General features: G+C 42.8%; 2 protein-coding genes and 1 pseudogene across 3 annotated transcripts in view; 2 read left to right on the top strand and 1 right to left on the bottom strand.

Annotated features, from left to right (window-relative positions):
* LOC112071025 (plasma protease C1 inhibitor) overlaps positions 1-2690 on the bottom strand; it is a 9390-nt gene extending 6700 nt beyond the window's left edge. Inside the window, exon 1 of the mRNA XM_070439214.1 lies at positions 2643-2690. Within this exon, the coding sequence (XP_070295315.1) occupies positions 2643-2675 (33 nt within the window). The 5' untranslated portion in view covers positions 2676-2690. The remainder of the gene's footprint in view (positions 1-2642) is intronic.
* Positions 2212-6110, top strand: LOC112071026 (transmembrane protein 134-like; annotated as a pseudogene).
* LOC111958291 (AH receptor-interacting protein) lies at positions 5961-13302 on the top strand. Of its 2 annotated transcripts, none has more exons than XR_011475724.1 (8): positions 5961-6052; positions 6548-6695; positions 9432-9614; positions 9858-10046; positions 10515-10691; positions 10928-11073; positions 11447-11676; positions 12078-13302. XR_011475724.1 is itself a non-coding variant. In XM_024138477.2 (8 exons), the coding sequence occupies exons 2-8, from the start codon at positions 6597-6599 to the stop codon at positions 12081-12083; spliced, it is 1026 nt and encodes a 341-aa protein (XP_023994245.1). In that variant the 5' UTR covers positions 5961-6052; positions 6548-6596; the 3' UTR covers positions 12084-13302. The 2 variants fall into 2 exon arrangements, 1 of the variants encoding a protein (XP_023994245.1); XM_024138477.2 differs by having other exon boundaries at positions 10928-11069.
* The last annotated feature ends 1018 nt before the right edge of the window (positions 13303-14320 follow it).

The following is a 14320-nucleotide window of genomic DNA, read 5'->3' on the forward strand; positions in this document are numbered from 1 at the left end:
TCATGGGAAAATAATTAAGCCAAGACTTAAGACAAAAAATTGCAGACCTCCGCAAGTCTGGTTCATCTTTGGGAGCAAGACCACATTCATCTGTACAACAATAGTACGCAAGTATAAACACCATGGGACCACGCAGCCATCATACCACTCTGGAAGGAGACGCGTTCTGTCTCCTAGAGATTAACGTGCTTTTGTTCGAAAGTGCAATTCAATCCAGAACAACAGCAAAGGACCTTGTGAAGATTCTGGAGGAAACAGGTACAAAGTATCTATATCCACAGTAAAACGAGTCCTTTATCGACATAATCTGAAAGGCCGCTCAGCAAGGAAGAAGCCACTGCCAAAACCGCCATAAAAAAAGCCAGATTACGGTTTGCTACTGCACATGGGGACAAGATCATACTTTTGGAGAAATGTCCTCTGGTCTGATGAAACAAAAATAGAACTGTTTGGCTATAATGACCATCGTTATGTTTGGAGGAAAAAGGGGATGCTTGCAAGCGAAGAACACCATCCCAACAGTGAAGCACGGGGTGGCAGCATCATGTTTTGGGGGTGCTTTGCTGCAGGAGGGACTGGTGCACTTCACAAAATAGATGGCATCATGAGGCAGGAAAATTATGTGGATATATTGAAGCAACATATCAGACATCAGTCAGGAAGTTAATGCTTGGTCGCAATGGGTCTTCCAAATGGACAATGACCCAAGCATACTTCCAAAGTTGTGGCAAAATGGCTTAAGGACAACAAAGCCAATGTATTGGAGTGGCCATCACAAAGCCCTGACCTCAAATCTTGTAAGAATTTTATGGGCAAAACTGAAAAAGCGTGTGCGAGCAAGGAGGCCTACAAACCTGACTCAGTTACACCAGCTCTGTCAGGAGGAATGGGACAAAATTACCCAACTTATTGTGGGACGCTTGTGGAAGGCAACCCAAACGTTTGACCCAAGTTAAACCAATTTAAAGGCCATGCTACCAAATACTAATTGAGTGTATGTAAACTTATGACCCACTGGGAATGTGATGAAAGAAATAAAAGCTGAAATAAATCATCTCTATTTTTATTCTGACCATTTCACATTCTAAAATAAAGTGGTTGATCCTAATTGACCTTAAACAGGGATTTTCTTACTGGGATTAATGTCAGGAATTGTGAACTGAGTTAATGTATTTGGCTAAAGGTGTATGTAAACTTGCAGACTTTCAACTGTATATGGCGTCATGTGGGCGAGTGGCTTGCTGATGTTAACATTGTGAACGAGTTCCTCATGTGGTGGTGGGGTTATGGTATGTGCAGGCATAAGCTACGACATTGAATACAACTGCATTTTATCAATGACAATTTTAATGCACAGAGATACCGTGAAAGATTCCTGAGGCGCCATTGTCATTTTCATCCGCGTACCATCAAGCCTCAGTGTTTATCAGCATGATAATGCACGGCCCCATGTCGCAAGGATCTGTACAGAATTCCTTGAAGCTGAAAATGTAATTTCTAGAGTAATTTACTAGTTCTTCCATGGCCTGCATACTCAASAGACATGTCACCCATTGAGCAWGTTTGGGATGCTCTGGACCGACACGTACGAYAGCGTGTTCCCGCCMACATCCAGCAACTTCGCACAGCCATTGAAGAGGAGTAGGACAACATTCCACAGGCCACAATCAACAGCCTGATCAACTCYATGCAAAAGAGATGCATGARGCAAGTGGTGGTCACACCAGATACTGATCCAYGCCCCTACCTTTTTTGAAGGTATCTATGACCATCAGATTCATATCTGTATTCCCAGTMWYGKGAAATCCATAGATTAGKGGRAAATGAATATATTWMAATTTACTGATTTCCTTATGTGAACTGTAACTCAGTAAAATCTGTGAAATTGTTTCATGTTGCATTTATATTTTTGTTCAGTATATTTTYCCAGTATTATTACTGTTWATGATTTAAAGTTTATCTTYGTATTTTTTTGTTTAGTTATGTATATTCATCTTGATTAGCATTGATAAAGTCAATTTTTTACAAATATGCATCAATCTAATAGTTCCGTGTGCCGCTTGTTGTTATGCTATAAACATAACATGAACGAATGAAAATATACATTCTTGTGTTATTTTGTGTATAAAACTTTTTTGCCCCAAGTACATGATAGATCGACATTGCAAGTCAGTGATCGATTACTAGAGTCTTTTCATGTGGGCGTATTCGAATCCGAATACTTTTCACTCAGTCATTTTCAATCGGGAACCGGATGCAAATACGAAGCCCTAAAGTTTTGGGACGTTTTTGCAGTCCGTATGCTGTGATTTGTATGACATATTGCAAACAAAAGCTTACAGTAAATAATGTAATTATGTGAAGATGGAAAGTCAAAGTAAAATCGCCTGAAAAAGAGTAAGTTTTTTTCTAGCCGTTAGCGGAGCAGTGCAACCAGACAATGTAGACAAAACAACAGTGCTAAAGTAGCTATTAAAAGTTGCTTTTAAATGTTTCCAATAATTTCTCAGAGCTTCAGATAATAATGTACGTTAACGACAAAGGCATTTGTGWTTATTAGTTAGCAACGTTCTTTGTTTGTTATTTCTACCACTTAGCTAACGTTTTTCAACCGGATAACGTTACTAGTAACGTAAACTCACCCCATTCCGTACAAATGTGCGTAACTGCGACATTCAAACGAGGCTACAAAGAAAACTAATGGGACTGTAGCGACTGTGTTGACTTCAAAATCGGGGGTGTGAACTAGGTTTCTATTCAAGCGTTGATCGACATGGTAATGGCTCTATAGTATTGGAGAAAAGTTGAAAACTGACCCTCCGTTACATCTTGACGTGTCATGTAACGTACAGCACGCATAAAGCAACTATTTCTGTCTTACAATCTCTCTCCACTTGGTGTAGCACTTCTCTCATCGTTTAAAAACAAGAAATGGACAGTGACAGGGGTAAGGGGGGATACCTAGTCATTTTTTGCGTCATCATTGCATGCGATCATCATTCTCAAAGCCGCTGTTTACTTCTAAGATCACTTTAGCACCGCCCTAAAAACCTGATTCAAATTCGACACAAACCTTCAAATAGGTATGTAATGACACATTATATAAACTCTTTATAGTGTTATATTTACATTTGAGGCGATAAGTTGGACAGATCGAGTGAAAAAAGCAATTTCCCCACGCGACATCTGTCCTTCTCACTATCACGCATTAGTTTAGCTTCCCCACCCGCCATTTTTAAAAAGACCCGACCCTGCTCATTGCCTGCTTGAATTATGCAGAAACGGGCAGTGTTTAGGTCATGTAATTGATTTTGTTGGAAGGGGAGAAATTGTGCTTTACAATGGTATTGACATTACAGTTGATCTGGAAGTATTACATTTTTGGGGCGCTAAAATAAGGGCAATTATACGGACCAAGGCGATGTACGAGTTTACGTGAGTATACGTTATGCCGCTTAATGTCCTTATCTACGAAAACGTGTTTGCAAATCGCAGGGTTGGAGGGTACAGTGGCAATGGAGTTGTAAACAATTTGGTTAATCAGATTTACGCAAGATCTGTTTAATTCAGATGAACGTAACAAATACGAAAGGAAAAAATCTAATAAATATCTCAGAATTTTCTTTGTTGAAAACGACATGCAGCCTAAGCTTCAATGTGGTTRATCATTAACCCAAAGGCTGTATGATGTCGATATCACACGTCGAACAGCTAACAMCAGACGAATCCACTTAAGCCATAACTTTAGTTTAGCYTAGATCAGAGCCCTATGTKGACGTCCACATATATGGCCCTTGGGTAGAAAATCTGCTTTTGTACATTTTGATTGTTTGCTGAATTTCCCCCTCAACCCACAGTGTATATCAACCAAAGCAGCAGCAAGGTGTGAGAGTACTGGCAACCGCCAGCTATGGCAACGCAGTTCAGCATCGATGACGCGTTTGTGCTGGAGGGAGAGGAMGAAGGGGTGTCCGRTGGAGAGAAGGAAGGATGGAAGGGCCGAGAGAAAGACAGAGAGGGGGGAGAGATGACGTTCGGTACCCTGTCCTTTGCCAAACCCCAGACTCACCCGGCCTCCGCTGTGGCTGGCTCCCCSGACCACAGCAGCAGTCTGAAGTACCAGGTGATGCCCCATCATACACACACACACAAGTGATATATGGGTGTAATGTTGTGTGGTGGTGACCTAACATTTTACTCTCTCTGCTCGCACAGAATCTGGAAAATGAAGACGTCTTAGGCAGCAATGGCAATTCCTCTTTCAATAACTTATTCAAAATCAGGTGTGTCTTCATTGGMGTGTTGTGATTRCATCTGGTATTACCTAGATGAGAATGGCATACTCAAATGTAAATGTGTGTTCCTTGTTTTCTATGTTATCAATAAAGATGTACAACATTCCATTTTCTTCCCCCTCAGTGATCCCGCTACTCTGTCTTACTGCAGCTCCCAGTGGTCGTTCAGCACCTTGAGTTCTGTCACCCAGCTCTCTGCACAGTGCTGCGGGTATTTAMCCACGCACACAAACACACACAAACAGTAATTCACAAGAAAGCATTTACACTGAACCATGCCCACAATAATGCATAAGATCAAGGATGTACTCACACACCAGCACTCTCAATCCGCACATGATGACAAAAACCCTGACGTTTTCCTCAGATGGACGTCTCACCTCTGGTGAAGAAGACAGAAGAGTGGTCCTCGCTTCATTCCTTCTCCTCGTCACTGGAGTCGGTAAGTCACACCATCTCTGCTGAAAGAAATGACACCTCCCATGATTCTCCTGCAACAGTGTTTTTCACCAATCCATTCCTGGGCGAACGCACGCGCAAGGTATCAGCCCAGCACTAACACACTTGATTCAACTAACCAAAGGTTTGCTGATACATTGAATTGTGTGTTATTACGAGGCTAGAAAACAATTGCGCGTTGGGGAACGCTGCAGTCGAACATTTAGTTTGTGTACGGCGCTTTATATTTTATAGATGTTTTTTTTTTTTACCACCGATTGTCAGCCATTGTAATGTATTCATGGCACTGAACTTTTCCTCAGAATAATTCCTCATTGTCTTCTCATATCTCTTGTTAGTTATCTTGAGATATTGCCTTTTCATTCAATTTCCATGTTTTCTTTCTCTCAGCTCTCATTTTTACTGGTGTCGTAATACAATTGAATCCGGATGCAGGTAAGAGACCTCAGTTAATGTGGGGTGTGTTGTCACAAAGTGAAGATGTCTGTTCTTGGTTGGTTGTCTTTTACTGTGGGCTTTGACAACTTGATCTTTGACCTTTTCCACAGGGGTCTCAAGTGCCATTTTCTTCATCCCTGGATTTCTTCTCTTCATTCCTGGGGGTATATAGCGTCTTTACCGTGACTTGGTTGTGTTGTCCAATGTATTTTATGTTTCACACGTCTTTCATGCTTTTCTCTGTCTTTCTAATCATAATGTCTGGACAGTGCATTTGGGAGGAATGTTTACCTTAAACATTCCTGTAATGGTCTGTAGGAGTCCCCACTGTCACATACTTGTCACTGTATGTTGATACAAGTAATCTGCAGATTAAATAACATACAGGCAACATGTGCAGTACTATTTTCATTTGACCTTTATTTACCTAGGCAAGTCAGTTAAGAACAAAKTCTTATTTTACAATGACGGCCTACTATACCTTCATATATTTACTACAGAAATTMTTAAAACAGTGTGGTAATTGTTTTCTCTCCTTCTCCCTCAGTGTACCATGTGATTTACATCAGCTGTGCGGTTCGGGGAAGAAGAGGCTTCAAGTTCTTCTACTTGCCCTATTTTGAAAAATGACCTATTGCACTACACCTTTTCTTTGGTCCAATTTCCAGAATCATACTTTTTTCAATTATGTAACAGAAATACATTGTTCCATGGATGTTTTTTCTTATTTTGTAAAACATTTTTACCCTGTCTTTATACTGACCACTACTACGGACTCAACCACTTTGTGCCTCAATAAGCTTCCTGCACATCCTGTATGGAAGAGAAGGGAGTCTGATTTGCCCTGTTTGTCATGTCTCGTGAGTACATAATGACTGTGAAACTACAATAAACTTTTTTAAATTTTTTGGTATATTACTTTTAGGTCTCCGTGAGTCAGTGTTTGTTAGTAGCGCTGTTGTTGCAGTAATGCAATGCGAACAGTATGGGCATTTTAGGAYGGCTGTGATGCTGTTGGTGCCAAACTTATCAAGTATTAGGTATTTTTCTGATGTGTTTGGTGGGGCCGCAGATCCCAGATTTTAATGAATGGGATGAGTATTTGCGCTTGTGTATAGCTCATCAATTCTGAGTGCAAGAGTATCCTATATGCAGATTTTTGGATAYAATAAGCTTTTGAAAAGCATTATGTTGGTATGTAGGGAAAACTTAACCACATAAATGTTGGAGAAGAGTGGTGAAAAATAATCAATGGACAATGACATTCAACTGGTAGAAAGTAATCTAATCACAAAACTGCTTGAAGTCCCTAGTCGTCAGCAGTGACGTCAATGTATGTGTTGGTTTCTCTCGAGCTCCCGAAGATAGGCAATCGGCTGCTTTTTGACACTCGGGGAAACAAGGATGGAGGAACTGGCTACCAAGCTACTCGCAGAAGGCATTCAGAAGAAAGTAGTCAGTCCTGGCAAAGGAGATCTGTCAACGTTTCCTGATGGGACCAAGGTGAGTTATAAAATACTGCATTTAATCCACGTTCAAAGAGTAGTTTTGTATGCGTATGRCTGGCTAAATTGGTTAGCATTATTAGCTAGCTGCTAACGTTAGCATGGAGCGTAATTATCGAGGTTCTACATGTTCAGAGGTGACGCATACATTACCTTATTTTAGTTAATTCTGGTAGACAGAGTTATAGTTTGTTATTTACAGAAATTATCAGYTAACAAGTAATTATTGGAWCAAAAACGATAATTGTCTTGGTGAAACTGTAAGAGGGCGGGGCTTTTACAGGATGGACACATTTTCATTGATGTTCGTCTCTTATTGGTCGGTAAACATTAGTTATACGTTTTAATTGGATACTCGGCATGATCGACAGTATTGTTGGATAATCCGTGTGAATTTCTGCTTTTTCCTGTTGATAAAATCTCCAATTTCTTTTTATGTGGAGTTTTTTAATCTGTGAAAGACATGCATTATAAACCTTTTACCAGCTCACTCTATCAGCATTTATTGTCCAACTTGTGTATATAATAATGTTCGGCCTGCTGGCAAGTGATTGTGTAGAGACTACACATTTTATTGTTACAAAACAGAAAAAACACTCATCAGTACAATGCATGTCACTTACACTGAACAAAAAATGTCATGTTCATATAAAGAAATCCAGTCAATTGAAATACATTAATTTGGCCCGAATCTATGGATTTCACATGACTGGGAATATAGATATGCATATGTTGGGCACTGAATTTTTTTATTTTTTTGAAAAATCATTTAGTATCTGGTGTGACTACTATTTGCCTCATGCAGCACAACACATCTCCTTTGCATAGAGGCTGTTGATTGATTGATTGTGGCCTGTGGAATGTTGACCCACTCTTCAATGGCTGTGYGAAGTTGCTGGATATTGGTGGGGACTGGAAAACGCTGTCGTACACGTCGATCCAGAGCATCCAAAACATGCTCAATGAGTGAAATGTCTGGTGAGTATGCAGGCCATGGAAGAACTGRKACATCGTGGACTRCAGGAAAAGGCAGGCCGAACAGGCMCCCATTAACATCGACGGGGCTGTAGTGGAGCGGGTCACGAGTTTCAAGTTCCTTCGTGTCCACATCACCAACAAACTATCAGGTCCAAACATAYCAAGACAGTCGTGAAGAGKGCACGACAACACCTTTTCCTCCTCAGGAGACTGAAAAGATTTGKCATGGGTCCCCAGATCCTCAATTTCTACAGTTGCACCATCGAGAGCATCCTGACCGGTTGCATCACYGCCTGGTATGGCAACTGCTCGGCATCTGACCGTAAGGCACTACAGAGGGTAGTGCGTACGGCCCAGTACATCACTGGGGCCAAGCTTCCTACCATCCAGGACYTATATACTAGGCACGTCAGAGAAAAGCCCCAAAAATTGTCAAAGACTCCAGTCACCCAAGTCATAGACTGTTCTCTCCGCTACCGCACGGCAAGCAGTACCGGAGCGCCAAGTCTAGGACCAAGAGGCTCCTTAACAGCTTCTACCCCCAAGCCATAAGACTGCTGAACAATTTATCAAATGGCCACCCGGACTATTTACATATGTTGTATTCGGCGCATGTGACAAATAAAGTTTGATATGATTTTCAGCTTCCAGGAATTGTGTACAGATCCTTGGGACATGGGCCTGTGAATTATCATGCTGAAACATGAGGTGATGGCGGTGGATGAATGGCACGACAATGGGCATCAGCATCTTGTCACTGTATCTCAGTGTATTCAAATTGCCATCAATAAAATGCTATTGTATTCGATGTCTGTAGCTTATGCCTGCCCAGTACCATAACCCCACCACCACTATGGGCCCCTCTGTTCACATCGTTGACATCAGCAAACCGCTCGCCCACACGACGGCATACACGCTGTCTGCCATCTGCCCAGTACAGTTGAAACCGGGATTCAGCCRCGAAGAGCACGCTTCTCCAGCGTGCCAGTGGAGATCGAAGGTGAGCATTTGCCCACTGAAGTCGGTTACGAAGCCGAACTGCAGTCCGGTCAAGACCTTGGTGAGGACCACAAGCACGCAGATCCGCTTCCCTGAGACGGGTTCTGACATTTGTACAGAAATTCATCGGTTGTGCAAACCCACAGTTTCATCAGCTGTCCAGGTGGCTGGTCTCAGACGATCCCGCAGGGGAAGAAGCCAGATGTGGGGGTCCTTGGCTGGCGTGGTTACACGTGGTCTGCAGTTGAGGCYGGTTGGACGTACTGCCAAATTCTCTAAAACAACGTTGGAGGCGGCTTATGGTAGAGAAATTAACGTTCACCTCTCTGGCAACAGCTCCGGAGGACATTCCTGCAGTCAGCATGCCAATATCATGCTCACTCAGAACTTGACATCTTTGGCATTGTGTTGTGTGACAAAACTGCACATTTTAGAGTGTCCTTGTATTGTCCCCAGCACAAGGTGCACCTGTATAATGATCATRCTGTTTAATCAGCTTCTTGATATGCCACACCTGTCAGGGGGATGGATTATCTTGACAAAGTAGAAATGCTCACTAACAGGGATGTAAACACATTTGTGCTAAACTCTTTAGAGAAACACGCTTTTTGTGCATATGGACAATTTCTGGGATCTTTTATTTCAGCTCATGAATCATGGAACACTTTACATGTTGCGTTTTTGTTCAGTGTATTACATGATTTATCCACTTTGTGTAATACCYGTTCTCCATTCTATCCCCTCAATTTTCCAACAGGTGATATTCCACTACCGCTCCAGCCTGTGTGATGGCACGGTRCTGGATGACTCCAGGACCATGGGGGGCCGGAGCAAGCCCATGGAACTCATCTTGGGGAAGAAGTTCAAGCTGGCCGTGTGGGAGCGAGTCATTGCCACCATGAGGGAGGGAGAGGTGGCAGATTTCACATGTGACGTCAAGGTGGGTCGCCCAACTTAATATGGTTGACTTGGATGGATTAGAGACTGTTACATCTGTACACACACACACATACAATTCGTGGCGAAAATATTGACCGTTATGGAATTTGACAGGGTTTGTCAGTATGTTTTGTTAATTGTTTCCCTTCAGAGAACTGCCTTAATTGTACTTTCATAACCACCAGTCCCTCAATTTGTCCCAGTGAATGTAATGTAACCATCCTCTTTCCTTCTCTCCCCGCAGCACACAGCCCTATACCCGCTGGTGTCCCAGTCCCTGAGGAACATCAGTGCAGGGAAGGACCCCCTGGAGGGCCAGAGACACTGCTGTGGCATTGCTCAGATCCACTCACACCACTCCCTGGGCCACTGTGACCTCGACAAGCTCCAGGCCAACCCTCAGCCCCTGGTCTTCACCCTGGAGCTCATGGAGGTGAGGGGGGGGCTTATTTCTTCTCCATTAGGGGTCCAAGCACCATGTTCTGAGTCTGGTTCCTCTCAAGGTTTCTTCCATCCAGGGAATTTTCCTTGCCACGGTGCTACTGCGTATTTCTTAGAGCAAAGCACCTTCCTTGCTTGGGGCATTAAGTAAATGGACATCTGTCTCACCTAGATGGTTAAATGAAGTCTGAACTTCGACCACGACATCAAGAGGAGGATGGCACCCTTCCTTTCAAAGTTTATGTCCTCAAGAGTTTTCCTTTGCCAGTGCTACTKCTTGCTCTTTGGGGGTCTAAGCCTGGTTACTGTAAAAGCATTTTGTGACAACAGTTTTTGTTAAAAGCACTACATCAAAATGTTTTCTAACCCTTTTATCAYCCAAGCAGCACTCATGCCTCTGTCAGTTCACTGCATAAAAATACATTTTGATGGAATAATACGATTGACGCCTCTCTCCCAGGTTTTGACGCCCGGCTCGTTCAGACTGGACATCTGGGCGATGACGGACGACGAGAAGCTGGAGGTGGTGCCTCAGATCCAYGTGGARGGTAACGCCCTGTACAAGAAGGGCGACGTGAAGGAGGCGGCCGAGAAGTACCACAACGCCATCGCYTGTCTGAAGAACCTGCAGATGAAGGTAAACCTTTCTGACTTCAAACCTGGTCCCCATGCTTTTTTGGGCATTTTTATTTAGTAGGGTAATATTTAGAGCACTTTAGACAAATTGCTTTTCATTTAGCTGAGATAACTAGCCATTCTGCTTGTCATGTCAAATGAGATCTATGCATTCCCTGTCTGTAGAACGTCTTAACCCCACTAAATAAGTGACTAGTCTTCTAACTCCTCCCAATCCTTGGCCCCTCTTCCAATTAGGAGCGTCCGGGCGATGAGGGGTGGATCAAGCTGGACCTCATGATCACGCCCCTGATGCTGAACTACTGCCAGTGTCAGCTGATCCAGGGTCAGTACTACGAGGTGCTGGACCACTGCTCCTCCATCCTCTCCAAATACGAGGGTGAGTCACACACTTCTGAATTACATTCAAGGTGTAGCCCTGCCCTAGGATCAAGTGAATATTTATTTATTTTTATTTATTTTACCGTTATTTTACCAGGTAATATGCTGAATTCACATAACAATAAGCTATGCTCTGAAAGCGAAYGTGTAATTTGTTGCCGCACTGTCATTACTTAAGACAATCCCTTTACAAATAAACTTGTTATTTTTGCTGTTGTTTTATCGGTCTACAGTAGGCTTGTTGCTAGTGAATGACAAGTCCTTTTGAACTGTTATTTCGTACTACCAGCTACTCAACTTAAATGTGTGTAAACTTAACATTTGAACACACCAGTYTCTTTCCCATTGACACACTCTTGCCTCCCACCCCCACAGACAACGTGAAGGCCTACTTCAAGCGGGCCAAGGCCCACGCTGCGGTGTGGAACGAGACGGAGGCGCGGGCCGACTTTGCCAAGGTGGTGGAGCTGGACCCGTCGCTGGGGCCCTCGGTGGCTAAGGAGCTGAGGGCCATGGAGGAGAGGATCCGCTCCAAGGAGAAGGAGGAAAAGGGCCGCTACAAGAGTTTGTTCTACGACAGCAGCGCCCCGGCCACCGCTACCACGGTGAGTAGCCGAGTACCTTCTAGAAGTTTCTCTTATAATCTGGGCCCATATTAAAACAGCATCTTAGAGTAGGAGTGCTTATGTAGGATCAGCCCCCCCCCTGTCCCCCCCTGTCCCTATAATCTAATTGATTATAATCTAAAAGGCCAAACTAATCTATATCAGCACTCATACATGAAYGCTATTTGAGTGCTTTTCCCAGATCTAGAATCAGATGACCCTGTGTGAAGAAAATATCTCCCCTTTCTTTTACTAGTGAAATTAATGATCCATCTGTCTTTACACTAAATTGATGTATTTTTTAAATTGGCACTATTTCATCCCTTATTAGTGTTGAATTACTAATTTATGTAAATGTTGTACTTTTTGAATGTCTAAAACTGTGTTATGCCCTCTTTTAGGGTTGAATTAAGAAGATGTTTATTTTTGTTATAAAGAAGAGAGGAGGAGCATTTGTGGACACATTGCTGACACGTTTAGTTTTATCCACACATCAAAGCCATATTCAGTTTCCCCATGAAACATCACTTTCGCGATGCCCTCGCAAAACCCACACGCCACTCGCATGTCACACATTCTCCTTCTAGATTCACTTATCTTTTATAGAACAACATTACACACCCACACAAATGTACCCTCCACACMAACAGACTTTCAATGTTCAGCTTTCCCCTACTGCAAACAGACATTTACATCACACGCGCTGCGAAAGCACAGGAACACGCAGGAGATCCTCCACTTCTGGCAGTATGACTGGGACATCAACTTCGGAGACAATCATAAGATATACGATATGTATGGACACTAGAGCAGTCTCCACCATATCCCTCTTGTTCACCCCTATCTTATTTACCCCTATTAATGTTCTATATATGACTATCCAAGTTATTTACTCTTATCTTTACTTGTATCTATTATTGTTATGTTATTATTACTGTATTACATTTCATTTGCTAATCTGTGTCTTTGTAGTCCTGTATATTTTAAGCTAGGACATTTTGTAATGGTCTGTTTTGCCCTCAACTCAACCRCCACCCCAACCCCACTTGCCTTTTGGTCAGTCGAACAGAGCTAATGATTTGCCAAGTCATTGGCATCAGTGAGTGTAGTTGGGATAGTGGCCATCATTTTGGCCCCTAGCTCATTCCTGTGTTCAACAAACTGAAATGACTGGATAGGGGAAGGCAATATGGCGGAGGCTCGATTTAGACTACTCCTTCCAGGCCTCCAATAGTCACTGAAGGGTTAGAGATGGTAATGGAACCGCATCAAGTAGAAGGTCGAGAGCCTCTTCTGTAGGGCCCATTTTCATAGGTTTGCACATCAAACGAATGACACAGCTCGTCATACCAGCATTTAACTCATTTGTCCCTTGTATTTGTGAAAATTGTATCTGACTCAAGTGTCAGTTGTATGAAATGGGTGTTCTTATCTAGCCTGGTTGAAGCAGAGTAAATGCTACACAACATTGTTTTCATTGGTGAGAAGTGTTCAATCTGATTTAACCAGGCTACTTATCATGCCTTCTATAAAATGTCTACGGCGGGACAGCCAGGAGTGCTTTTTGCAGCCGTCTTTTGCTGTTATGTTATGACTGAGAAGCCAAATAAAGAGGTGCAACTCTTACTAGTGTGTTTGTAGTGGTACCCACCCGTGACCCCATGCTTGCGTGTGAGCATGCTCACCCCCTTCATCAAGATCTCCACACACATAGTCCCTATAGAAAGTCTACATCCCCTTTTAAAATGTTCACCTTTTGTTGCCTTATAGCCTGGAATTTAAAAAGCGTTTTTATCCACTGATCTTTGCATCCTACCCCACAACTTTCAAGTAAATTAAAAAAAGAAAAATGTATCAAAAGAAATTGTGAACTGATAGCTTGGTTGGACAAGTGTCCACCTCCCTTGTACTAGCGATCCTAAATCACCTACCAAGTTAATTGTCCTCCACCTGTGTTAAATTGTAGTGATTCACATGATTTTAGGATAAATGTAGCCATTCCTGTAGGCTCCCTCTGATGGGTAGTGAATTGCAAAGCAAACACTCAACCATGAGCTTTCAAATGAACTCCGGGACAGAACAGAGGATGGTTATAAAAAGATTAAGGCCTTGAATATCCCTTGAGCACGGTCAAGACAACTATTAATAATTGAAAGGTGTATAGCACCACCAAGACCCTGCCTAGATCAGGCTGCCCTCCAATCTGGATGACTGAGAAAGTAGGAGACTGATCAGCGAGGCTCCTAGAGTCCGATGGAAACTTTGAAAGAGCAACAGGCTTTATGGCCAAGACTGGTCAGTGTGCATGTGACAATATCCCAAGCACTCCACAAATGTCATGTATTGTAGGGTGGCAAGAAGGAAGCCATTACTCAAAGAAGCCCACCTTGAATCAGTTTTGAAGTATGCAAAAAAAACACTTGGGAGATTGTAGCTGTGGCAAAGGGTTTTGTGGTCTGACTAAAATGTAACTTTTTGGCCTAAATGCAGTGTTACATTTGTCGCAGACCAAACACATATGGTGGTGGCAGCATCATGTTATGGGGATGTTTCTCATCGTCAGGGACTTATCCGGACAGAACAGAAAATAAAAGCACAGAAAAGTCCTTGAGGAAAACCTGCTGCCCTCTGCCATAAAGCTGAA

Source organism: Salvelinus sp. IW2-2015, unplaced genomic scaffold (genome assembly GCF_002910315.2).
Source record: "Salvelinus sp. IW2-2015 unplaced genomic scaffold, ASM291031v2 Un_scaffold1497, whole genome shotgun sequence".
NCBI lineage: Eukaryota > Metazoa > Chordata > Actinopteri > Salmoniformes > Salmonidae > Salvelinus > Salvelinus sp. IW2-2015.